This window comes from Chinchilla lanigera, unplaced genomic scaffold, assembly GCF_000276665.1.
Source record: "Chinchilla lanigera isolate Chin_1 unplaced genomic scaffold, ChiLan1.0 scaffold00059, whole genome shotgun sequence".
Classification (NCBI taxonomy): domain Eukaryota; kingdom Metazoa; phylum Chordata; class Mammalia; order Rodentia; family Chinchillidae; genus Chinchilla; species Chinchilla lanigera.
The window spans coordinates 7,095,636-7,121,019 of NW_004955460.1; the positions used below are offsets into that span (position 1 = coordinate 7,095,636).

At 52.5% G+C, this 25,384-nt stretch overlaps 1 protein-coding gene across 2 annotated transcripts in view; it reads right to left on the bottom strand.

The window, feature by feature from the left end:
* Positions 1–341: 341 nt before the first annotated feature.
* Eepd1 (endonuclease/exonuclease/phosphatase family domain containing 1) overlaps positions 342–25,384 on the bottom strand; it is a 102,656-nt gene continuing 77,613 nt past the window's right edge. Inside the window, exons 4-8 of one of the 2 annotated variants that reach the window (XM_013521285.1) lie at positions 18,653–18,763; positions 14,613–14,747; positions 11,867–12,005; positions 3,719–3,913; positions 342–669 (exon numbers count right to left, since the gene is read on the bottom strand). In XM_013521285.1, the coding sequence (XP_013376739.1) occupies positions 605–669; positions 3,719–3,913; positions 11,867–12,005; positions 14,613–14,747; positions 18,653–18,763 (645 nt within the window). In that variant the 3' untranslated portion in view covers positions 342–604. Of the gene's footprint in view, positions 670–1,786; positions 2,419–3,718; positions 3,914–11,866; positions 12,006–14,612; positions 14,748–18,652; positions 18,764–25,384 lie in introns of those variants that run through there. The other variant, XM_005397768.2, reaches the window with a different exon arrangement.

Sequence of the window (25,384 nt, forward strand, 5' to 3'; positions counted from 1 at the left end):
CGGAACGTGCTGTTATTGTGTGAAGACTAGCTTAAGTGTGATAATTTTTTTTTTTTTTTTTCTGGTACCAGGAATTGAACTCATGACCTTGTGCTTGCCAGTCAGGAGCTGTGCCACTGAGCTAAATCCCCAGCCCCTTTAAGTGTGATAATTAAAAGTAAAGATTTTTTTTGTAGAGTTCTATTGGTGTTTTCATTCTAGTTCATACAGGAATTTATTTGTTGTTATTTTTTAGACTTTGTACACCAAAAAACACTCCATGTTGAAAATTTTGATGCTTTTTATAAACACTCAATAAATATTAAAAATTCAGTACTTTATTTTCTTGCTTTTTTTCCTGTTAAGTGCTCATTGTTTAATATAATAAAACTCATAAAATTAAAATTAATGCTTCATCAATAGAAATATTCTAAAGGATAAACATGGGTATTACACACCCATGATAATGTGCCTTTATGACAAAATTGGCGTTATGTCTCTTAATATTGAACATGAAGATGATACGTGAAAATGGGGATGAGGTCTGGTATCAGTCTGCTTTCTCACTGCTGGGACACAATGCCCAACACCCACAATATAAAGGAGGAGAGGCACTTCATTTGGCTTACAGTTCAGGAAACTCAGTCCATGGTCCACTGGCTGGAAGGCAGGAACATATGGTGGACGGGCCTGTCAGAGGAAAGCTGTCTAGTTCACGGCAGCCAGGAAACAGAGCAAGGGAGCATCACTAGTGAGGAAAGGGCCAAGGACTAGACATAGATGCTCAAGGTCACACCTCCATGTCCCACCAAACATACCCAGAAGGATTCTCCCCCAAACTCCCCAGTGGGCCCCATGCCAATCAAGCTGACTCTCCACCCTGACCAGAGTTCCCATCCAGTTCTTTACTGGATGGATGACTCTGAGGAGGTGTGACTCTTGGTCTCATGGGGTCAGGGTCATGATGAGTCTAAGGGAGAAGCCAACCCCAACCACACAGAAGGATCCTCCCGCCCTGAACACTCATGCTGAGCTTCCTGCGTACTGAGTCAGCACACAGCCATCCCTCATTATTCACAAAGGGAGGGTTGCAGGGATCCCCCTTGGGGAAACCAACATCCAAGCATGATCAAGTCCCTTATAGTGGATGGCATAATGTTTGCCTGTAGCACACATACATCCTACTTTATTATTATTATTTGAGACAGGGTCTCACTATGTTGCCCAGGCTGGTCTTGAACGCCTGGACTGAAGTAATCCTCCTGCCTCAGCCTCCTGAGTAGCTGGGACTATGGGTATCCACATCCAGGCCCAGAATCCCATAAATTTAAATCATCTCTAGATGACTTATGATAACTAACACAACACAAGGCTACGAAAACAGTGGTAATACTGTATTGTTTAGAGGATAACAACAAGGGAAGAACAGCCTATATGTTTAGTGCTTATGCAATTTAAAAAAATATATTTTTGATCTGAGGTTGGCTGAGTCTATGGATGTGGACGCCAACTGTAAATTCCTATGGATCTGGACAGCTGTGCACCACTCAGAACAACAGAGGGAGCTTCTGGGCTGGAATTTGACAGCAGGCAGAAAAACGTGATGCGAATCCCTGAGCTCTAGGAAGTGCCCAGAAGCAGAACTGCCGCTGCACACTCTAGCGAGGAAGTCAGGGCTGAGGGGACGGCACGGGGTGTGCAGAGATGCTGGGGGTGCTGCGGGACTGCAGCTGGGACGTGGAGGGCCTGTGGGAGAAAGGACCTGGGCAGCCTCCCACAGCCTCACGGAGAGGCCTCACACGCATGACAGGCAGGCAGGTTCATCTGTTTATTTTTTCAAAACAAAACTAAAAATCATCACTCAAAATCCTTGAGAAGAGTTAATCACAGTTAAAAGCATTCCGTAGTCTGCAGCCAGAGCAACATTGCATACTGGTGGGCCGGCAATGCCGGGAGCTGGTGGCCAGGAGCCCATCTCTCCTCCTCCTCTCTACTCAGCTGCTGTCCCTCTGTCGTGCCCCCGGTCACCAGCCTGGTGATGGCCAGGTTCCTTCTGCTGAGCTTGGTGTGGCACGTCCTCCCGGGTTTCTGATGTGACTGCCATGGCCCGCTCTGGAGAGGTCCTCAAGCGCCGCCATCCCCCCAGGGGTGGGGTGTGGACATCCCCGGAGGAGGTGCAAGGGGCTCCCACCCTGCTGTGCCCTCCCAGTCCACAGGGGAGAAATCCACTTGGCTGTCATCATCGCTCCTGCTTGATGTTGGCTTCGCTACGCTCCAGGGTGACCCCGCCGCTGTCCCGAGGCCCGTCCTTCTTGCCCCAGTCCTTCTCTATGTAGAACTCAGCCAGCACAGGGCAGTGCTCAGAAGCCACTCCACCCCAGGACCAGTTATCTGGGATCCATGGGTTCGTGAGTCCTTCTCTCACCACGGCCCAGTGACCTGGAGAGGAGCGGGACACCCAGAAGTCAGGGCAGAACAGCTGGGTGGCAGGCTGTGCGTCTGCCTAAGGAAACCGCTGTCTCCGGTACACACGCGATTTTGACCAATTAACTTTCCACACAAACAAGGGTTCACCCCTTAGGTGCTGAAGCTACCCAGAGGCCAGGCCTCCTACCCATCCCCACAGAGCAGCGAGCCAGCACTGTTTATGCACTGCTACTAGCTTGACCAGCAAACTAAGTATTTGAGCCAGGCGTGCTGGCGCACACCTAGAATCACAGCACTCTGGGAGGCTGGGGCAGGAGGATCACAAATTCAAGCCCAGCCTGGGAAAATTAACAAGGCCATGTATCAAAATAAAAAATAAAAAAAGGGCGAAGGATGTAGCTCAGTGTGAAGGCATGGGGTTCCATCCCTAGTACTGCAAAACCAAAAATACAAAGTACTTGACAGGGGGTCAGATGCCTCATGAAGATATCCCCAGCCAAGGTCTTCTTTTGCAAAGCAAAAGACATCAAGGTAGGAGGGGCAGGGTGGAGAATTCTTTCTACAGAAAGAGTTGAAAAGAGACATTTAGGTTTATGAAAAAGGAAAGGCATTTTGAAAAAGGTATAGACTTAGAAATACATAAAGTAGGAGGGCTATCTGACAGCAATTAGACGACAATTTCAGAAGCAATCACAGGCTGTTACAGGCACTGCTGGGGTCCTTGGTCCTGAGCGACATCAGGTCACGGTAAAACCTACAGGGTGTGGATGCTGGTTTGGCTGGGGACAGAAGGATCTCTTTCTTGCTCCTGTTGCCTCTGTCTCTTTTGGCCCCTGGGGCCCGGGGCGGGGGGGTGCTCCCTGCTCTGATGACTTCCCACCAGGTCCCCAGAGAGTCCCACAGGAAACCAGTGGCCAGAGGAAGAGGCTGGTGACACATCCTGAGTCCAGACTAAGGATGTCAGCCTGGCCGCTGCATGCAACCTCTCACGTGGGGATGTAGGCACTGCTCTTTTCTCAGTTTGATATTTTTTGTTGAAGTATAACATGGATCTGCAGGGACTCTATAAAACTCTGTCCTCCTCTTTCACCAAAGATCCTGTCTTGGGCTGGGAGTACAGTACTTGTCTAGCATGTGCGAGGCCTTGGGTTCCAACCCCAGTGCTGCAGTGTCTCTGATGAAGGCTAAGTGACTGAAACCACAGCCCGTAAACGCCCACAGAAGAGGTAGCATCTGTCAGGCAGGACTTGGGGCCCTGAATCCACTTCGGAACAGGAGGAAGCAGGGGGAGGGTGAGTTCTGCCTTCCTTACCTGTGAACACCTTCTTTAGGCTTTTGCTGATCCAGATGTTGTCCAGGGACTTGGAGCCTTGGGGGTTCCTGGTGCTGATGTTGGTGAAGGTGTGTGCAGGGACGAGGTGGTAGAATTTCTCTCTCCTCAGGATATCGTAGTCATTGCTATCTGGCCCTTGGCCAAAATCCCCTAATATGATGACATCTTTTTCTCCTACAAGTAAAAGGAAGAAAATCAGGAATTAAAGACCAGCAGGTAGAAAGTAAAAAACCCTGGTGCCTTGAAATGGGAAGGGAACCCTGATTTCCCTCCTCAGGCAGAGGAGCTCGGCATGGTCTCATCCCACGTCTCCCGCTCCTTGTGCTGCTCCCTTCCTAGTCTTCAAGGGCAGCGCTGGTGCAGTACAGAAGCCACCCGAGTTCGAGCTCGTGGGTCCAGTCTCACTGTGGAAAAAAAGCCAATGCATCCTGCTGGATAGGAAACACTAATGCTCCTCACCATTTCCAGAGCACCCAGGTGGGCCAGCAATTCAGAGAGGAGCAGAACATTCGCCCTCCAGGGGTGCGCAGGTGACTGGAGGAAAGACGGGGACAGGGCGCAGGGGCAGAACCGGAGCATGGCCAGAGATCCGCACAGCCCGGGGAAGGTGGCCGAGCAGGAGGTGGTGGCTGACTTGGGTCTCGGGATACACAGGGGCGCTCAGGGCAATGAGGACGAAGGGAACCCACGCTCACTTGGGCGGGAAGTTCCAAAATAGCCTCATTTCCAGGGTAACACCAGAGCAGCTGACACTTCCACAGACAGGGTATCAAGAAGCCAGGTGCCCAAGATGAAGCCGGGGGTGTGAGCAGAAGCTACTTGTGCTGGACTGCTCTATCTGCTGAGGGACCACTCGAAGCCCTGGGCCAGGGAAAGGCCGCTCTCTCCCTGGCACTCACGGGCAACCGCTGTGCCCACCACCTGTGGCGATGTTCGTGGCTCCCCACTCTCGGGCTGCTGCTCATTTCTAGGGCTGCTGCTAGAACTCACCGCTGTAATAAGGCTGAAGTAAGAATCTCACTCCAAAATCTGTGTCCGGCTTTCTGTCTTTAGTAGAGAGCCCGGTTAAAAAGCTTGGCCACTGCTGGTTCGGGAGAGCTCTGTCTGCCTGCTTTCCAGAGGCTGCCCCTACATCAGCCCTCAAAGGGGACGTGAGGGGCCTCTCTCCGCATCCCACCAACCTTAGATATTCTCACTAAAACAAGGGCACAGCTTCTTTCTATTGTAGGAAAACAAGCTGTGCCCCTTGTCTTCAAGTTATGTGCAATTCTGAGCTGGGGTAGCTCAATGGTGAGCGCTCACCTAGCATGTGTGGCTCCATCCCCACGTCCCCACGATGTACATACTGTATATATTTGTAATCCTGCTGCACAAAAGATTTCTCTCTTCTTCCTCCCTTATTACTTTACTCATCACTTATTTATACCAGTTTGGACCCCTACGCTTCGAGTGATAATACACAACTTGTTAGTGATTCTGTTAAAGCTCAGATTTTTCTGGCTTTGGTCTCTTGGGGGAGCTCTGGTCCTCACTTTGAGCATAGCTTCCTGGCTCTGGAGGGGAAGATGGTGCACTGTCAGTCTCCTGGAGAAGCTTGCTGCACTGCCTTCCCTGATGGGAACTCAGCCATCTTGATCATCGAAGGAGCTTGGGACCTCACTGTGGCTGAGGATGGCTGTGATACTTTTGCGGGGAGCTCTGGTTCTTTGTGCTTCGCTCCTAGCTCCAGTGCAGATCCCTCAGCCTGCTAGCACAGATCCTTCATCCTGCTGGCACAGACTTCCTAGATTCCACCATTGACCTCTGGGCCTTCCCAGTGCAGATCTGTGAAACAGGCCTGCATGAGACGTTGTTGTGGGCTCTGGGCCTCCAGTTGGATTCATGGGAGGCACTGTTATGGGCTCTAGGTATTCAGTTGGACTCATGCAGGACATTATCATGGGATCCAGGCTCTCAGCTGGATTCCTGGTCTATAGTGTGTGGACAGATTTCCTGTACCCTCTTGTATGTCATTCTTTGGGTGACTATTATAAATAATCTTATAAACTCTGTGTCCTGTATTATATTGTTTCCCCTTGCAAAATAATCCCCAAACCAACACAATTTCCAACTGTACAGGTGTCTGTCTCCTAGCCTGGGTGCCCATCAGACGGGAATCTGGTCTTCCTCACTGACGGTCTGTCACTCACCTGGGTTCTCAGTGGTTTACCAAGCAGTGTGCATCTCTTTGTCTTAAAGGACACCACATAACTATTACAGACAGCTAAGTTAGATAGAAATATTATAGGCAGCCAAACAGGGCTAGGCCCTCCAGGGAGCCAGTGCAGAAGATAAGAACACATTACAACTGTGGGTGGAGGCGCATCTGTTGAAGGCCAGGCCTCCAGATAAAGACGGAATGACTACACCTACATACCTCCCCGAGGGATAAACAATATACTGTAACTGATACTCTAAATAGGCCTCAGTCACCCGAGTGGGGCACCAGGACTGCCTGACCCATCTCTTCCAATAAGTTTCTTATTCTTTCCATGTACTTTTGCTATGTGACCTGCATCCCCATTGGATCAACATTACCTAAGCAGCTGTATTTATAATCTTATTGGTTGATCATAGTTTTGTCTCACATTGTACCCACCCCGAGATTTTGCTCTATAAAACTTCCTCTGAGAAGTGGGCTTGTTGGCAATCCATTTTCCAGGTCTCCTGGCTCTCTCAGGAGCTGTCTTTCCCTCAATAAAATTTCCTACTCTTAACCTCCGTTGTTCCTTAGAATTCATTCTTTGATGTCGGGGAACACGAATTTCGTGTATGGGACATCCAGCAGGTCGGGGGTGACACTATCTCCCTGTATCATCTGGAGAGCCTGTGTCATAACCATCCTGCCCTGCCACGTTCAAATCGACAGGATCACTGCTCAGGGTCTTGACTTCTTCCTTGAGTTTTTCTTTGGCCACAGCAAGTGCTCAAGACTCCCCAGCATCTGCTTCACAGAAGAGGAACCGGGTCCCCACGGAACCAGTACACAGGCAGCAAGCACCAGAGCGGTGGAGGAGGAGGTGGCAGCGGAGGGGAAGGGACCGGTGCCCGCGTCTGCGTTCCCTCCCCAACCTGCGTGCCCCTTCCCACTTTTTCCTCAGCCAGTTCTCATCGTTTTTTTACTGGGGCCATTTTCTTTTTTCCATTTGAAGTGGAACAACAGGGATGGTCGTGTTCTCTAAAGGCAGCGACACCTTTGTCTCCTTCCCCCGAATTCCTCATTTCACTTTATTAATCCAAAGGAATGAGGAGGTCAAAGAACTCCGAGAACCAGGGGATTTGGAAAGCAGTTCCTGGCCCGGGTCTAAGAGGAAACAGCCAGCCAGCGGGGTGACTTTGAGATGGAATCTGAGCTCCGCCCCCTTGCAGCACAACCCTCTGCTCCAGAAAACCAGGCACACAACCCCTTCCCCACAGTTCTGCTGGATGAGGTGCTGCCCTCAGCTCAGGCTTCCTTCCCTGAGCCTCTGGAGCCAGAGAAAGGAGGGCTCGCCCCAGGGACACCGCCCCACGTGAACTATTCGTGTCTAAGTAAGGAGGACAGAGTGAGGTGATCCCGGAGTGGAAAGGTTTCCTCTTTGAAGTATTCAAAGCATTTCCTCCACTGCCAGTTATCCTTATGGGGAAGCAGAGCAGTTAGAAAGTATTTTCCAAGAAAGGGAGAAGGAACTGTGCAAGAACAGCGGAGTCTGGTCAGGCTCCCCGGGTTCCCACGGCCCTGCCTGGCCCTTCTCCTCACGCGCAGCTTGGGAAGGGAGCTTTTAGGAAAGCAGTTCAGAAACGAAATCGTCAGTGTCCTCTGCAACAGTCATGCGTGGGAAGCTAAGGCAAGACGACCACAAGTTCAAACCCAGCCTCAACAACTTGCGCAAGACCCTGTCTCAAAATACAAAGTAAAGGGGCAGGGCGTGATGGTGCACACCTGTAATCCCAGCACTCAAGAGGCTGAGGCCGGAGGATTCCTGCGATTGGAGGCCAGGCTGGGCTACACAGTGAGTTCGAGGCTAGCCTGAACTACAGGGCGAGATTCTGTCTCAAAAAGTACCAAACTAAACCAAACCAAAACAAAGGGATGGGGATATAGCTCAGTGCAAAGGCTCTGAGGTCACCCGCGGTACCTCACAACAAACAAACAAACACAAACTGAGACATTTGGCCAGACGTTCTCCTCGGCCTGACTGCGCTTCAGTAACAGCGAGAGGGTAAGTGAAGCAAAGTGAAATGACAGGAGTGAGCAGCAGAGGGCAGGCGCGTGCTGCGGATGGCGCCTCCGGCAGTTTGGGACAAAGGTCTGGAGGAGACCCCTGCAGCTCTTGTGTGGCTTGCACGCTGGGTCCCATGCTGACTGAGACTGGGTGACCTGAGGACCCAGTGGGAGCATCCAACAGGAAGACCGTAGGGCAGCCATGTTGCTTGTGGTCACTGTGTGCCGGGCAGTGAGCTGACCACTTCCGGACAGCACATCCTGACTTCCACAGCCCGGGATAGGAGCCGAGGGTCTCCTCTGAAGGCCAGGAGCGCGGGCCAGTGTAGCTCAGTGTGCTGCCCTCGGTGACAGTCTGGGATGCATGGTGAAAAGATGGGCTGCTGGCACCAGGGGACAGGCGGTGGCTCGCGGTGACATTCCTGGAGCCTGGCGCACTCGCTGCACACGCACTAAACCAGGGCGCACGGGCTACATCTCGTGACTGTGAGAGGGCAGAGGGCTGCTGCAGCGCGGGACGCTTTCACAGGATACAGACGCCGGAAGACGGCTCTGAGAAGCGGGAGACAGGCGGGCGTCTGGGGCAGGCAGCCCCGCGGGACTGCAGGGCGCGGCAAGGTTCTCTTCCGGGATGGACTCGCTCAGACATCTCAAAACCACCTTCTGCCCTTTGGATCTGCATTACTGATGGCACAGAGAAAGCTTCCTGTTTTTTTAGTACCGATTATTACACGCGGGGCCTTGACATTCAGCTACATCCCCAGCCCGCCTTTTTATCACTGTTTTTGAGACAGGGCCTTGCTAAGCCTCCTGAGTGCTGGGATGACTGGTGTGCACCAGCATATCCGGCTACGCAGGTGGTCCTTGCTCTGAGCATCTGCAGATGCCTAGAAGCCCGGATTCTCCTCCTGGGTGCCACCTGCAGGGAGTGAGGTGGGGTGGGGTGAGCTCTGTCACTTGTTCCCTCAGTTCCCAGAAGTGAGGGGGAACCCTTCTCTGAGAGACCCCTTAGCCTTCTGCAGTATCAGTGCTGCCGACAGTGGTGGGTCCCTGCCAGGTGCTAGGGACTCTGCCTCCGGAGTTCACGGAGGGAGGCCTTGTCCTCAAGCCCTGCTCAGATCTGAAAGCAGAAAACCCCACTGAGGACGCAGCAGCCCACCGCCGCTCAGTGAAGGACATGGCTGCTGTTGGCACAGTGGGAAGCAGGCGTGGTCTCCTCTGCTGATCGATTCCGCCTGGCCGTGCCTGGGCAGGAGCTGGCACTTCCTGCACCCCAACCTGGGGTCACGGTTAACAATTAATTGGCTGTGAGTTTCAGGCAGAGGAAACAGAGCCCAGGTCATTGGCCCTATCTGGATGCCAGGCTGCGGTGAATAATCTCTTGGCAATTTAGCAAAGTAACCTGCAGAGGTTTCTGGTGAAAACCTGGCCATTCCCTGGGTAGCAGGGGAAGGAGGGTGAGGGGCTGGCTTAAGGCCCTGGAGGGACTGCGAGCTCTCCTTTCTGCATCCCAGGGAGGAAAGAATTCAGACTGTGAAAAGCAAAACGTTACCCATGTGAAAATCTATCACTGCTGCTTTTTTGTTTTGTTTTGTTTTGTTTTTCATGATGTTGGAGATGGAACCCAGGGGTGCTCTACCACTGGGCTACATGCTCAGCCCTTTTTATGTTTGAGACAGGGTCTCTGAGTTCAAATTCATGATCCTCTTGCCTCAGCCTCCTAGAGTAGCTGGGACTATAGGTGTGCACCACTGCATCTGGCTCAAGTCATCTATTATAACAGGTGACGGAGAGATTGTGGGTGAACACAGCCACTCCTGGATGGGGCATCTTAGGGACTAATTTATTTTTCAGTGAGAGGACTCTAACATTTATTTAGCAGCACTCTTCACAACAGCCTCAAGCAGGAGCAATCCAGGTGCCACGGATAAATGAGCAGGGGAAACAGCAAGATGTGGTCCACAAGGTCAGTGGAACACTCATTATGCAACCTCAGAAAGGACGGGAGTTCTGAGTGGGTGAACCATGAAGATACAAGGGCTACTCCAAACACACAGCATGTGTTTAAATTTTAAAATTTATTGTACTAAAAGATACCTTGCTGTGAATCCTCCTAAGGAACCTCCCCCACTACACTCACTTATCCCAGGGTTCTTGCCAGTTTCTGAAGCAGTTCTGGAGGTGCTCTTTCATGAGTGTCTTTATGAGGTGTGACAAAAACTATGCTGAACGTTGCCGCCCAGTGTCATCCAAAGGAAAGGCAGGCTCATAAAAACGTTACATTTCTCTGAGGGACAGTTGGCTAAAAATTTTTCCCAATTTGTGGGTTTTCTTTTTACCCTGTTGGTGTTTTTATATAATGGAATATTACTCAGCTATAAAGAAAGGTAAACTAGAGGCTTTTGTAAGTAAATGGTTGCAACTAGAGACCATACTCATAAGTGAACTAAATCAGACTCACATTTGTAAACATCGTATTACTTCCCTAGAATAAGAACCTGAAAGGTAAAATAGATAAATACTTATTTTTATTTGTGTTTGTTTTGAGACAGGGTCTTATTATGTAGTTTAGGTTGGCCTTGAACTATGTAACCCAGGTTGGCCTCAAACTCAAGCAGTCCTCCTGCCTTAGCCTCTTGAATGCTGGAGTTATAGGCATGCACCACGGCACCTGGCCCCAGCTTTATATTTTAAAGTTTAACTTTGAGCCAGGGTCTTGCTAAGTTGCTATACTGCCCAGGCCAGGCTTGAATTTGTAATCCTGCATCAGCCTCCTAGAGTGCTGGGATCACATGCGTGCACCTCCACGCCAACTCGTTTTATTTTGTATTCTTGCTGATAGCTTTTCTGTCTTGGGTGAGATTTAATCTCAGTGTAGTTTTGATTTGTATTTCCCTGACAGCTAAAAATGCTGAATTTTTTTTTTTTTTGTCTTTTTTGAGACAGGGTCTCATTATACAGTTCAGGCTGGTCTTGAACCCATTTTGTAGCCCAGGCTGGCCTTGAACTCGAGATGATCCTCCTGCCTCAGCCTTCTGTGTGCTGGGATTACAGGCGTGTGTCACCACGCCCGGCAGACATTTTAAAACATATTTATTGGCCATTTATACTTCTTCCTTTGAGAAGTGTCTATTCCACTCATTTGCCCATTGTTTGATTGGGTGTTTTGGAGGGATTAATTTTTATTTTGTTTGCTGTTGTAGAGACTGAACCCAGACCCCTCACACTAAACTACATCCACAGCCCTTCTTTATTTTTTAGTTTCAAACAGGGTCTCCCTCGGTTGCTAAGTTGCTCAGCTTGGGCTGGAACTTGTGGTTTTCCTGCCTCAGCCTCCAACCAGTGTTCTAATTCTCCTGGTGTTTTAGAAGTGGCTTGGATACCCTGAGCCCCCAGATATTGGTGCTGCTCTCCGTGTCCTCCCGACTGCGTAGCAGAGGGGGCTGGAAGTGGGCTAGTAGCTTGAGCTCCACAGCCAACCAGGGGGCTGAGATTAAGATCTGTGTCTCTGCAGGAAAACTCAGTTGGTTGCTAATAGGAACGCACCTTCCCCACCCACACCTGCCTTTCACAAGAGCACGTGAGCATCTAAAGGTAGCACCATGGAGTGGGACCGGGAGTTGTCGCAGGGAAGCCTCATCACTTATATTTTTCCCCTACCCCAATTCTTTCCATTCACAAGAGGCAGACAAGGCACGAAGCCAACACCAGGGAATCCACATGTAATGTCCAAAGAGACAGAGATGGACCATGCCGGGCCCTGTGAGAAGCAGGCGTGTTATTGTCCCCTGTCCCCATGGCTTGAATGGCTGGCCTTGCTGGCCCAAGGTGGCATGCAGGACCCCGAGCCGCCCGCCAGACCTCAGAGAAGGACCCTGCCCTACCTTTCAGGGTTCCCTGCAGGGTCTGCGTTAAGCTCGCCAGCCGGTGGCCGTCACTGGGATTCTTGCCGGGATTCTCTGTTGCCGGGAGGCTCAGGGCGGCCAGGTGAAGGTTCACGAGGGTCACTTCGTTACTTCCCACCTGGGCAGCAAGAGACAGAGCAACAGGGAGGGGCTCGCAGGCTGCCGCTTCTTGGATGCACCATGTACCGCTCAGAGACGGCTTTGTGGACACGGTGGACAATGGGGATGCAGCCAGCACTGCCCGGGAGACAGGGGAGGGCCTCAGCTTCAATCCCCGGAGCCCAGGCCTGCATGAATAGGACCCGTGCTATACCAGATTCCCCCAACCCCTGTAAAACTGGCCAGAGCTGCTGAGCATGGCAAGGTTTGATTTATTTTCTTCCCTATATGGTTGCTTAGAGAAAGAGGTGTCTCTAACAGCTGATGTTAGTGACACTCTGTCCCAATCCATGAACGTCCCACCCCTGCGGGTTCCTGTGCCTTGAAGCCCACCTTGTCCTGATTAACTCAATCACGGCTGGGCAGCAGGGGGCGCTCACAGGCCACACCCAGGCAGACACCTTATCTGCTAGCCCTGAGGCCCAGCTTGGCTGCTTGGGGTTTGGCTAGTCGCCTTTGGTTGTCAGGGAAATCAAAAGTAAACACCGCTAGAAAGGAAGGGTCGGGCCCCAGGAAGCAGAGGTGTCGGGCTTGTCTGGCAGACCTGGCCCCAGTTTGCCACCCCTGGGCCCACAGCTCTGCCACTGCTGCCCCGTCTGCCGGGGGAACCACCTTGAGGCTGGGCCGGAGCACGGGGCCAGATGCACTGCACCTGTCATCTCTTTTTTCCCTCTTCTTTTTGCAGCACTGGGGGTGGAACACCGGCCTTGCACATGCTAGGCAGGCACTGTGAAATAAGTCCCCCAACCACATCCTGTCTCTGTCCCAGACCATCTCCCTGACCCAGCATGTGACCTAGAGCAGAGGGCCAGGTGCCTGGCTAGGGGACTGCTTGAGAGGTCCTGGGCCACCTCGGGTGACACCACAGCACTTTCTCATCAAAAACACCTTCAAGAAAAACAAAAAAACCAGCTTCAAGAGCTGGGTGTGGTGGCGCACGCCTATAATCCTAGCACTCGGGAGGCCGAGGCAGGAGGATTGTTGTGAGTTCAAGACCAACCTGGGCTACAAAGTGAGCTCAAAGCCAGCCTGAACTGCACAGCAAGACCTTGTTTCAAAAAGACCAAAAAAAAAAAAAAAAAAAAAAAATTGATAAACAGCTTGCATATTTTCTCCCGTTGGCAGTACTGGGGATTGAACCCAGGGCCTAAACACGGAGGTGCATCCTCAGCCCTTTCTTTATTTTTTATTTTGAGACAGGGTCTCCCTAAATTGCTAAGTTGCCCAGGGCTGTACTCAAACCTGAAATCCTCCTGCTTCAGCTTCCCAGAGTGCTAGGATTCCGGATATGCACCACTACGCCCATCTTAAAAAGCCAGCCCGCTGTGTAGTGACACTGGCTAGTCTGGGAGCTGTTGTAGCTGTACTTGGCCAAAGTCACTTGACATAAAAAGGGGGCCAGTGTGGTGTCAGGAGGTTCTAAAGATGACCTGGGCACACCTCCCCAGCAGGTCCCTGAGTGTGAGTGTGCAGACGGCCTGGTGGAGACCACAGGCTGGGGCACAAGGCGTGTCAGCGGGTACCACAGTGGACACCCCAGTGAGCACACACACCCACCCCATCGCCTGGCAGCCATGGGTGAAGGGAGCTGTGGTTTGTGGTCCCCAACACAGGATCTGCCCTGTTTCCTGCCAGAGATAACCATCCTGGGCTCAGGGGTGACCCGCAGGCTTCGGAACTGCTGGGGCAGGGTGTACAGGTCAAGAAGGGGTCACTGTGCGAAGGGACACTCGGCCTGCCTGGGGCGTGCTGGCCAAGCACCAAAGGAGAGGGCTCCCTCGCCGGACTGCCACCCTTCACTGTGTGGGCTCCAGCGCTCTGCTCTCCTTAGCGCCCCAGGGTGTTCCGGGGCCAGAGGGACGCCTGATGGGAGGGTCTTGCTCAGCTGCTCTGAGACAGGGCTGCCTCAGCTCCCTGAGTCTGCCCCAGACCCCAACAGCCCCTCCAGGGGCCCTTGCTCCCTGGAATAAGGGAGAGGAACCTTGAGGCGGAGGGCTCTGCCAGCAGACTGCTGCCCCAACCCCACCATTCCCAGACATTTCGCTAACCAGTGCCAGGCAGGTGAGGGGCTGCTGAGGGAGCCTTTGAAAGACAGACCGTCCTGGGCTCTATCTCAGAAACTGTAATAGGGTCGAGGCATCCGTGACTCTAAGAAAACCTGGGTCATTCTGATATGTGTGGGGTGGCCAGAGTGATTTTCCTCTCTCCCACTTGCTCTCTCACTGGGGTTGGGGTCTTACTATATGGCCCAGACTGACCTCAAATTTGCAACCCTCCTGTCTCAGCCTCCTAACTGGCTGGGACTACAGACATGCAGCACTGCACTTGGCTTCTCCTCTCTCTTGCCCACATGTCACAGTTATTGGGGCTGGGAGTCCCTCCAGATCTCCTTTGTCCCTGCCCTGGACACGGTCACCTGCCCCAGCAGCTGCAGGAGTACGTATTGACCCAGTCTTTTGGGAATAAAGTCAAAGCAACAAGAGAAGCCTTCTCTCATTTGCAGTTCTACAAAGACTCTTCCTGTTGAGAGGGTGCAGGACGCACAGGTAACCTGTGGTGCAGGTACCTTGAACTTGGCAAGGTGCGGGATAGGCGCCAGGGGTCTCCCGTGTCCATTGCTGGGTGAGTTCTCCTGCCCAGGAGCATCTCGCAGCTCCACACCAGCTGCTGTGTCCCACAGGAATCCCGCGTATCCAGTGCCCTGCAGCAAGGAGACAGAGTGGGCGCTGGGTGCGAGTTGAGCAAGGTGCACCTAGCATGGGGGAGGAGGTGTGGGTTGCTCCTACTCCCTGAGATCATCCCCCAAAACGCCCCACACAGCCAGGCTCTTCCCTTTGACCGGGTGCAGAGTTATCTTGGGGATCATCCCATGCCACAAGGCAAGCAGCTTGTGCTCCCCCTCTAGGTGGGGACGCTGGTGCTTTCAGAGGCTGAGTGACTTCCTGACAGCCCTGCAGCTGTAAGGGCCACACACGCTCATCTCCTGATGAGAATCATTCAGGAGCCTTCAGGGGTTGCGGGTGACTTGCAGATGAGCCGCTGGTCACAAGCGTGGGGCCTGGCACCTCGAGGTTGCTCGGTCTGCAGCTGCTGGGTGAAGGAGTCTGAAGCTCACCGGCGGGTGCTCAGGAACTGACCAAGGGCTCTGCAGGCGGACAGGCTTCAGCCTGGGTCACAGGCCCTGAGGGTCGTGCGGGCACGGATTCCAGGTTGCTGACAGCAGTCTCGAGGGGACCGGCCATCCTTGCAGCCCGAGAGGCTGCGCTCAAGCTGCTCATCTCTGCCCCTGGCTGGGACTCCAGGACAGAGCAGCTTCTTCTCTGCAGTCTGCAGCCTGGACGAGTCACACACGTCTTGGGGGTGAGGGAGGTCTGCACACTGCCACACAGGCCGGCAGCCTTGCTCACGGCTCCGCCATGTTGCCGGAGACGAACGGCCCCGCCCAAGTGTCCTTCTGGGCAGCCGTACTGGAGTCCCCAGTGCTGGCTCAGGCCGAAGCTTCTGTGCCCCCTACTAAGGAGAACTGGGTCAGGAGTCACAGACCAGGGTCTCATTGTCCCCTGCATCAGGGAGCCGAGAGCCACCCGGGCTGTCTACACCTCAGTGTCCTGGGTACCGTGAGGTCTGCAGTGCTGAGTCGGCTCCGCCTGCTCCTTTCCCTTGTGTGTGTCCCGTGCAGGGTGCCAGGGCCACCTTCCTTGCACAGGGCTCAGGGCACCCTCTGCCTGAAAACTGTTCTGGCTCCCGGTGCCACCTTCCTTCTCACAGCCACCTGTCACGCCTGCTCTGTTTGTCCCCACTGGCCCCAGGGCCTTTCCTGTCATCCCCTCTCCACTCTGTGCACACGGCTCCTTCTGTCACTGGTTTGTGACCCATCTGGGTGCCTTTACCAACTCATTGGTCAAGGGCAAGAGCAGCCGGCTCAGCAGAGGCGCACAGGCTCTGCTCTAACACCACCTCCCAGGCAGAGGGCGCTGTGGGGCAAATTGCTTCTTCCAAGTCTCCGAGGTCTCCACTTGCTTCTCCACAAACTTCTTTAGGCTGTAGCTCCGGGGCCAGAGAAGGGACCAGGAGACAGAGGGATGTGAGGCCAGGGCTGGGAAGCAGGGCTTGTGCTTTCTTGTGCAGTATGCAGACTGAATATTCCTGATTCTGTTTGATTCGCAGTGTTTTAACACATCTTTTTGATGATTGGTTGTGACTATTAATCTTGTATGTTAGCTTCATGGATTAAGAAATGACTAGCAGAGTTATAGAGCACACTTCTAGGTATGTCTGGCGGGCGTCATGGAGGTGTGACGCTGGGTACTCTCTAAAGTCCCTGGCCCTTCGTCTCTGACCCTGTTTCCTTGCTTTGTTCCTGGCCACCATGAACTAAGCAGCTTGGCTCCACCACACCCTTCTGCCATGGTGTTCCTGCTTGGAGCCAGCTGACCATGGACTGAACCCTCTGAACCTGTGAACCAGAGCTAGATTAAACTGCTCTTCTTTTAGGCTGTGGGTATTGGGTCTGTGTCCCAAGGACAGAAAAGCTGAGTAGCACATCTGTCCATATTTAAAATTCTGACATGGCCAGACCGGCCCATGGTACTTTGGTGACAACTGCCTGGACCTGGATGCAGCTGCAGGTGACGGGGACAGGGTGCTCAGTTCCGGGCGAGCATGTCCCACTCGGCCTGCGCTGTGCTGAAGCATACCAGTACTGCTTGTTCACTGTCTTCTTAAATCCTATAGCTAAGAAAGGGTGCATCCTCCATCTTACAGAGGAAGACACTGAGGCGCAGAGGTTTAAGTGGCAAAAACACAGCCTGCTTTGACTGCACACTGTTCTCCGATGGTCTTGGTCCCCTCCTGGAATGGGGTGACCTATCCTGTCCCTGACAGGCTGTGCAGATCCTGGAGGAGGGGCTGGTCTTCTCACCAAGGCGCACCTGGCACAACACACAGGACCTGGTGTGGAGTTGGCCTGCACGAGCAATTTGTTAGATGAATGGAGAACGTGTGCTGAATGGATGACTCTGAGTGTCCCGTACATGCGTGTGCATGCACACACACACACACACACACCCGAGTGCTATTTCTAGTACAGCAAGGCAGTGTTGGTATTTCTGTGAGACAGAATGGGGACAGCCCTGGGCTCAGTCATAGGCCTAAAAGCACCACGCTCAGCTTTATTCCTGCCCTGAACACACCTGCCACATTGCCTGCCGCGGGGACCAAGCCCATGCCATGGCACCAGGCACCAGAGGGGGATTTAAGGAGGGGCTAAAAACCAGTAGATTGTCAGTAGCAATCAATATGGGCTTATTACTGTCAATAATAAATGGCTGGATACTTTTAATCGAGTATACATTTATGACTTATGGTTTAGAAGCCCAAGTTATACACACCAACCATGTAAGTGCAATTCATATGTGTTTCTAAGCATATTAGGTCCACTACAGATGAATAATAACAATCTGCATTTCTAGGCAAATTGTGTAATGATCCTTTGGTTGTTTGTTAAGACAGCACAGCTCAGGCTGGTCGTGAATTCATTATGTAGCCCAGGATGGACTTGAACATGAGGCGATTCTGTTGCCTCAGCCTCCCACGTACTGGGATTACAGGCCTGCATCACCACTTCCAGTTCTATTTTTATGATGCTGGGGATGGAACCCAGAGCCTTGTACATAGTAGGCCCGGGCTCTGCCACTGAGTCACATCTCTAGCTCAAGAGTCTTTTTTTAAAAAAAGGCTAAAAGCCTGCAGATTTTTGTTTTTTTGTTTTGTTTTTTGTTTTTTTTTTCCGGTACCGGGAATTGAACTCAGAAACTTGTGCTTGCCAGGCAAGCACTGTGCCACTGAGCTAAATCCCCAGCCCCCTAAAAGCCTGCAGATTTAAACCTGGCCTTGAATACAATATGTAAGAGTGAAAATGTATGCACACAGAGATCCACCCATACCACAGGGCAACAATGATGACAAAAATCTAGGATCAAGATCTGGTGGAAATGTCAACAGAGGATCTCTACGTGCTGTTTCGAGTATGAATGCAAATACTTCAGCTATGAATTCAGGTGACGCTGAAGTTTCCAGTCAGCAAGCAGTGGACGGAATGTGGCAAAGGTATTTCTTCTTTCTTCTTTTTTTTTGTTATTTGTTTGTTTGTTTTGTTTTTTTGAGACAGGGTCTTTCCATGTAGTCTAGGCTGGCCTTGAACTTACTATGTAGCCCAGGCGGGCCCGAACTTGCGGCAACTGTCCTACCTCAGCCTCCCATGTGCTGGGATTACAGGCATGTGGCACCATGCCTGGCCTGTGGCAAAGGGATTTCAAGGACAAAGGTTAGGAATGTTCCTTTGCTCTCTTGGCCTCGAATGAGATTCCTCCTCCCAGGACCCTAAGCTCACATTTCTGTCCGGGTACCATCCATTCCTGAACACAACAGGAAGTGAGCACCAGGGCACTGGAAAGGAAGGGAAGAGACTGAGAAACTGGGTGGAGACACAAAGTTGCTCAAGGACACCAGCACAGGAAACCGTAAAACACCCATGGCTGGGGGCTAAGGGAGTGTGCTGAAACATAATGGAAGCAAAGGGGAGGCCGTGCAGCCGGCCAAGGGTACCTTCTGAAGCTGACTTGAGGGCTTCTCGGAGACCAGGGACCGCCAGCATCCCCGGGGACCCTTCCACTTGCGGATGTTGGGCAGGACCGGCTGGTTCAGCTCCGCACAAAACTGCAAAGACAGAGGCCGGTCGGTGGTCAGCGTGTGTCCCCCGCACCGTGGCTCTGAGCCAGCACACGTGCGCTGGGGGCTGCCCGGCTTCGTGCCTGTGCTCCCGAAGACCAGGCTTCCCGCTGCTCCCCAGCAATCGGAGGAAACATAAGCAGTTAACAAAGCAGAACCAACCTGGGATTCTCAAAGATCCAGATGATGGAATAAACAGCACAAATTAAAACACACAACATCCACCTATGAAACCCCAAGTCATCCTCAGGACTGAGTCTTTCCTTCCCAAAGGGTTCAGAAAGAGCAGTCAGAACCCTTTCCATTCTGTGAAGCCAGCGGCTCAAGGTCCCAGGAGCCTCCGGTCAGCGTCGAATCCAGAGGAAAAGAACACCACACGGTGTTGCTTCTCTTCAGGGCTTGGCTTAGACCACGGGGACAGAAAATGACCCCAGCTCAGTCCTCAATCACATATGATCACAGATGGCTACTGTGCCCAGGCACATGTACACAGCATCCACGACTTTATGCGCCTATGTGTTCCGCAGTGTGGTGTGGGAACCGGAAAGTCTTTATCACTGAGGCAAAACAAAATAGCACAAAGTAGGAAGAAAAGTCAGGAGACTGCTGACTCCAACCTGGGTATGATGGCGCACGCCTGTAATCCCAGCACTCTGGGGGCTGCGGCGGGAGGATCGCAAGTTCGACACCAGCAGGGGCAACTTAGCAACTTAGTGAGACCCTCTCTCTAAAATTTAAAAAATGTATAAAGGGGCTGAGATATTGCTCAATGCAAAGATCCTGAGTTCAGTCCCCAGGACTGCAAAATAAAAAATCCAGACTATTCAATTCAGGGTACAAAGGCCAGCTTGTCTCATTCATTCTATTGAGCCAGCTCTTTTGAGGGGTCCCCAGACTTCATCAGATTTGGGCCCAGGTTTTCTTTTTTTTTTTTTTTTTCAGTCCTGGAGATTGCAGTTAAGGCCTTTATACTGAGCTATATCTCAGTCTTTTTTTTTTTTTTTTTTTATATTAAGACAGGATCTCAGTAAGTCACTAAGCTGGGCTCGAACTCAAGATACTCCTGCCTCAGGCTCCCAGAGTGCTGGGATCACAGACATGCGCCACCAAGGCTGGCCTGGGCCCAGTTTTTGAGATGCTCTGACATCTGGCGCTGCCCTCCCCAGTGATACCCTCGTGTCCCTCCACACATCTGTGAGCACCCCACCTGCCTCTTCCTCTGTGTGCCCCGCCACCAGGGTCTCTCGCTTTAACCAGCTGCCTTTCACAAGGCCTGTTAGTCCCACAGAGTCAGCTTCACCTGCATCTGGAAGACCCCAGATCTGCAGCTGCGGCCCACATCTCTCCCGGGTGTTGAGCCATATTTATGACGGCCTCTTTAACAGTTCCACCTGAAGGTCTCCCCAGAGACCAGCACATCCGGGAGGAACATGTCAATACCCCTAGGCCCCTGCCAGGGAAGCTCTGAGTTTAAAAATCCCCACCAGGTGACCAGCCCACAGGTATCCAGCCTCAGGGACACTGCCGGGTGGGGACTCTAGTCTGCAGGCAGCTGGGCCATCAGGATGGTTCTCCCTGTGAGAGATCTCTCTCCCGATTCTCAGGAGCCTCAGGTCTCTGAGATGAGGCAGGTCTCGGATCACACCCCAAAGCCACCCCAGCTCAGCCACCCACGTCCTGATGCCACAGCTCTGAGGGGAGAGAGGTAGCCTAGACCACAGACACTGCTGTCCATGCTGGTCACTTTCAGAGACCATGTTTGGGACTAAGGTAAGGATGATCAGTGTGTGTCACTGGGTTTGTTAAAATGCAGATTCTCAGGCCTCGCCCCAGACTTGCTTAGAGACCGGGCCGGGCCAGGCCAGGCAATCTGCGTTTGATGGAAGGCAGAGCTGGTTTCATGGGTGGGGGAAAGGCATTACATGTTATTTTACATTTAAAATCCGTTCACTCCCCCGTAAACTCCAGGAGCCCTCGTAACTGTGCATACCTGCAGCTTCACTGTGACTTCCTCTGGATGCCACAGTGCAGACTACCTTCTCCGACCTCTCCCCAGTCCTTCTTATATCACTGGGAGCAGTTAATTAATAACTCAGGAGCCAGGGACGTAAGAGTTGGCGACAGAGAGCTGCGTACACCCTAATTTTCACGATCAGAGTTAAGCAACGGGTAGGGCTTTCCTTCCATTTCTAGGACTGCAGAAGACACTGTCAGTCTTTTTGTTTTTGTTTTTTTTGTTGTTGTTGTTGTTTTCCGGTACTGGGAATGAACTCACGACCTTGCGCTTGCCAGGCAGGCGCTGTGCCGCTGAGCTAAATCCCCAGCCCCAACACTGCCAGTCTTTTAACCAAGGTGATGTTTGCACTGATGGGTCACAGCCAGCCTAAGAAGGGCAACGTTTTAGGTCCTTGTTACTCCACTTGTGGTCCGTGAACTGCCGCAGCCTGCATTGCTGCAGGTCCCAGGGTCATTTCTGAGCCCCCAAAGCTTTGAGAAGTTGGCCTGAGGGGCTTTCTGCGGGCCATACTGGTGGGTACCCCACCTCTGCTGTCCCTGGAGAGCCCCAGGAGGTGGATGCTCTCCCACCTGTTCCTGGCCCAAGGGCTGTCCAGGACAGTGAGGCCCATGCCGGGTGTAAGGTCAGGGTGACTAGCTGGTAAGTGAGAGCGGGAGGATGGGTCCAGGTCTGTCCCAGCTGTGCTCGGCTTCCTCCTGGACAGGTGGCACAGGGCTGGGTCAGCTTCTCTCTATGCCAACACCCCTAAGGCTGAACACTGTCTTAAGTGTCACATTTAGACCGGCAGGTCTTCGAATCTATTTCACTCACATCTGCAGAAGGAAGAAACAATACTGTCAAAGGTGCCATTGGGGCAGAAAGACGGGGATAGCAGGCAGGGGCGGCAGGCACGGTTCCTGTCACTCGAAAGCCTCCGGGGGAATTCTGACCTGCACAGCCCAAATATGGCGCCTCCCCTCACAATTCTCCAACCCCAGTGGCTTACTTATCACTCGCCTCCCTCAGAATGAAGCTGGTTCCTGTGTGTACAACGCTGGACTTCTGGACATGGCGGCACACACCTGTGACCCAAGCTACTTGGCAGGCTGAGGCAGGAGGGTCATGAGTTTAGCAGCAGTCTGGACAACTGAGTGAGACCCTGTCTCAAATGAACAAAACAATGGCACAGTGCAGCCTACTGCGGACTGACTTGATGGATCTGGGAGGCTCAGCCAAGATCTGTACTCGGAATAAGCTCTTGGAGCAAGTCTGACACAAGCAGGACGGTTGTCAGTTTGGAACTTAGCCTTCCTGGTTTGGTGTCTGAGGACTGGAAAGACAGCTTTTGTTATTCACCTACCCCACGCCCCGAGGACAGTGGACTCCAGCTTTTTGCAGGTAATCCCAGGAAATAATGTGTGAAGGGAGCCAGGTCCCAGCCGGGTGTGTGGAGGCTGAATGTACCCACAGGGTCACTGGGGCATGACCTTGAAGGGGACACTGCGACCCTGGTCCCTTCTTGATCTCTGCCTACCAGGTGCTGTGAGGCAGCAGCCTCCCCTGCTGCAATCCGCCCTATGCAGGTCCACTGACAGCAGGGTCACCGGCCACACACCAGGACCGCCGAGCCATGAGCCCGAACGAGCCTTTCCTCCTTCAATGCTGTCATCTTTGGTGTCCTGTCACAGCAACGCAAAGCTGAGGAGCACAGCCAGTGACTGAGAAGTGACAAAGGCCTCTTGGTCACTAAACTACCCTTGCGGTCCGCGACCAGGGGCTTCCAAGTCCAGACATCTTAAAAGACGGAAGAGAGGCCCGCGGCACTAGCACTAACAGCTGCCGGGTCCTGAAGGACGAAGGAGGAGAGGACTTTGCCAAGACCCCAGGCCACAGGACTTCCGGCATCGTGGGCTTGCCCGGGGCAGCTGATTGCTTATCTCTAGGGTGACAAATGGCTGGAAAACTTGAAAACTGCTTTGTGCTTACGGCCCTTTGGACTTTCTTCTTTACTCTGACCTCTCCTAGGTTCTGTAAAGAATACTCCTCCATTCACCTAGACCTGGCTGAGAAAGCAACACAAAAATGGGCTCCCGCTTCACTCAGTGGCTTGTCTGGCCACCAGCAGCCTCAGAGGCCCTCACATCCCCTTTGCAGTCAAGTTAAAACCAAACCTGGGCTCGGGGTGACCACACAGCTCACGGGAGAGAGACCGAGCCTCTCAGGAGGGTCTAACAGCCAAAGGGCACCCTGTCCTGCTTCCGGGAAGGGTGGGGCCCATGTGTTTTCACTTTGAAGGCTTGGGCTCAAATTCCCAGATGCAATTGCTTCCCTGGGTTGGCGCTTCTCCTGCTTTCCTGACTCTGGACGTGACTTCCCTTTGACAATGAGTTTTCCACATGGTCAACACCAATTCCCTCTGTGAGCTCCGTAGCAGCTCCTAAAAATGCAATCTATTTTTGTGGATGACAGAGCCCTTGTGAGTTTTCCTTATAAAGACATGTTAACATGATTGTGTGAGGTCTGCAGGACAATAGGGCCAAAAGCAGAGAGAAATGTTTTTTAAGAAACATTAATGGAGGCAAATGTGGTGGCATAGGCCTGAAATTCCAGCACTCTGAGAGGCTGAGGCAGGAGGGTCTCAAATTTGAGTCCAGCCTGGCAATTCGGCAACTTAGCAAGACCCTGTCACAAAAATAAAACTTAAAAAAGGACTAGGAATCTAGCTCAGTGCAAGGACCCTGACTTCAGTCCCCAGTTCTGACAAGACACAAAAAAGAAATGTTAATGGTAAGCAAGGGTTTATCCTTGCCTGGATCTTCAAGCACTGAAAGTTACAGCCAGTGTGAGAAACCAGGGTGCCCTTCACACGGTAGGTGAAGCCAAGACATGGGCAGATCACTGAAAGATGTCAACGCACTCTGTGAGAAAACCTAGCCTGCTGGAACCGAGTCACACATAAGTGTAAACTAACTAGTGTGGCCTTCTAGATATAGCAAATGTGTGTGTCATGTGCTTTTCCAGGATAGGCAAAATACAGGGTTAAAAATCCTAGGATAGTTCAAATATATTTGAAAGCATATTTCCAAGGGGCAGAAATGTACTCACTTCCCTCTGTTCTGCTGGGCCTAAGCGCCTTCTTGCTCATCAGCTGCCCTAAAGCTTCCTGTGACTGTCGGCAGAGGCAGAGGAAGCCCAGGGGCGACAGCCAACAGTCCCGAATCCCCTGTCTCCCTCCATCCTGCCCCTGCTTTGGTACTGGAGATGGAACCCAGGGTCTTTCAACCGTTGAGCTAAACCCCAGCAGTTCCCCTCATTTTTTTTTCTTTTTTGAATTATGGTACTAAAGGGTTGAATCCAAGGCCTCTGAGTTACAGCCCTAGCCCTTTAGAAAGTTTTAAGGCTGAGGCTGAGGCTGAGGCAGGAGGATCATTTCGAGTTCAAGACCAGCCTGGGCTACAAAGTGAGCTCAAAGGCCAGCCTGAACTGCATAGCAAGACCCTGTCTCAAAAAGACCAAAAAAAAAAAAAAAAGTTTTAAATTCTGATACAAGGTCACTGCGTTGCTGGTCTCAAACGTGATCCTCCTGCCTCAACCTGCCAGAGTGCTGTGTTACAGACCTGCCCCACCACATATGGTTCCTTCTCCATCTTAACAAATGAGAAGATCGCCCATGGGTTCACAGCTCTAACAAGAAGCTGCATCCTGTAGAGCCAGGTGAGGTGCAACCACCTCCACGCCCAGGCAAACACGGCGCACTCCCGAGTGGGCAGGTGCAGAAGGGAAGAGAACAGAGTCCTGGTGCTCTGAGCCACGGGACTGCTACCGTGCTGCCTCTAGACGTAGGCACAGAGGCCCAGGAGCCAGGAGGGAGAAAAACAGCTCCTCCCGGGGCTGCCCTGGGGCCCAGAGAGCCTCTTGTCACTCCCTGGTCAGCACAGTGAACTGGGCTCATTTCCTGCAGCTTCGGAAGGAGCCACCATCAAAGCAGGGAGTGGAGGAGGAGGCAGCAGCTGTGGGCCCTGGCCACACCGCCAACTCTTGAGTCCTGGCCTCCCCATCTGTACAATGCTGGGACGGCCTCGCCCAAGGCCACCCCCTACTCCCAAATCGCGTGACTCTTGAACCCTGAGAAGAGAGGGTGGAGAAAGAGGAGCAGGCAGGAGGGAGTGTGGAGGAGGGAGAGGAACTATAACGTTCTCATCACATCGACACTCCGTGTTCCCACCTTCCCATAATTACGATGTGAACCCCAGGAAGAGGCTGATAACAGTTCCAGGATATGGAGTCATCTTTCCGAAGGCTTAGTCCCCCGAGGAGGGGCCCTTTAGGACTGCACCAGCTTTCCTCGGTGTCCCCAAGCCCAGCTCAAGACCCCTTGCCATGGTGCCTGTTCAAAGGGCTTCCTGTGAATCGGCACTAACCCTGGCGCGTCCGCAGCAAGGGGACACGGGCAGCGAATGGTCTGCATCCAGGCTAGCTTTGGGCTCCTCCAGAAAGAGCCAGGGAGGAAGGACAGGGAGGGGAGGGGGCCATTATTTATTAAGTGACAACCAGAGGGCGGGCGCTGTCACACAGCACCACATTCAGTCCCGATGGCACCCCCCGAGGGACGG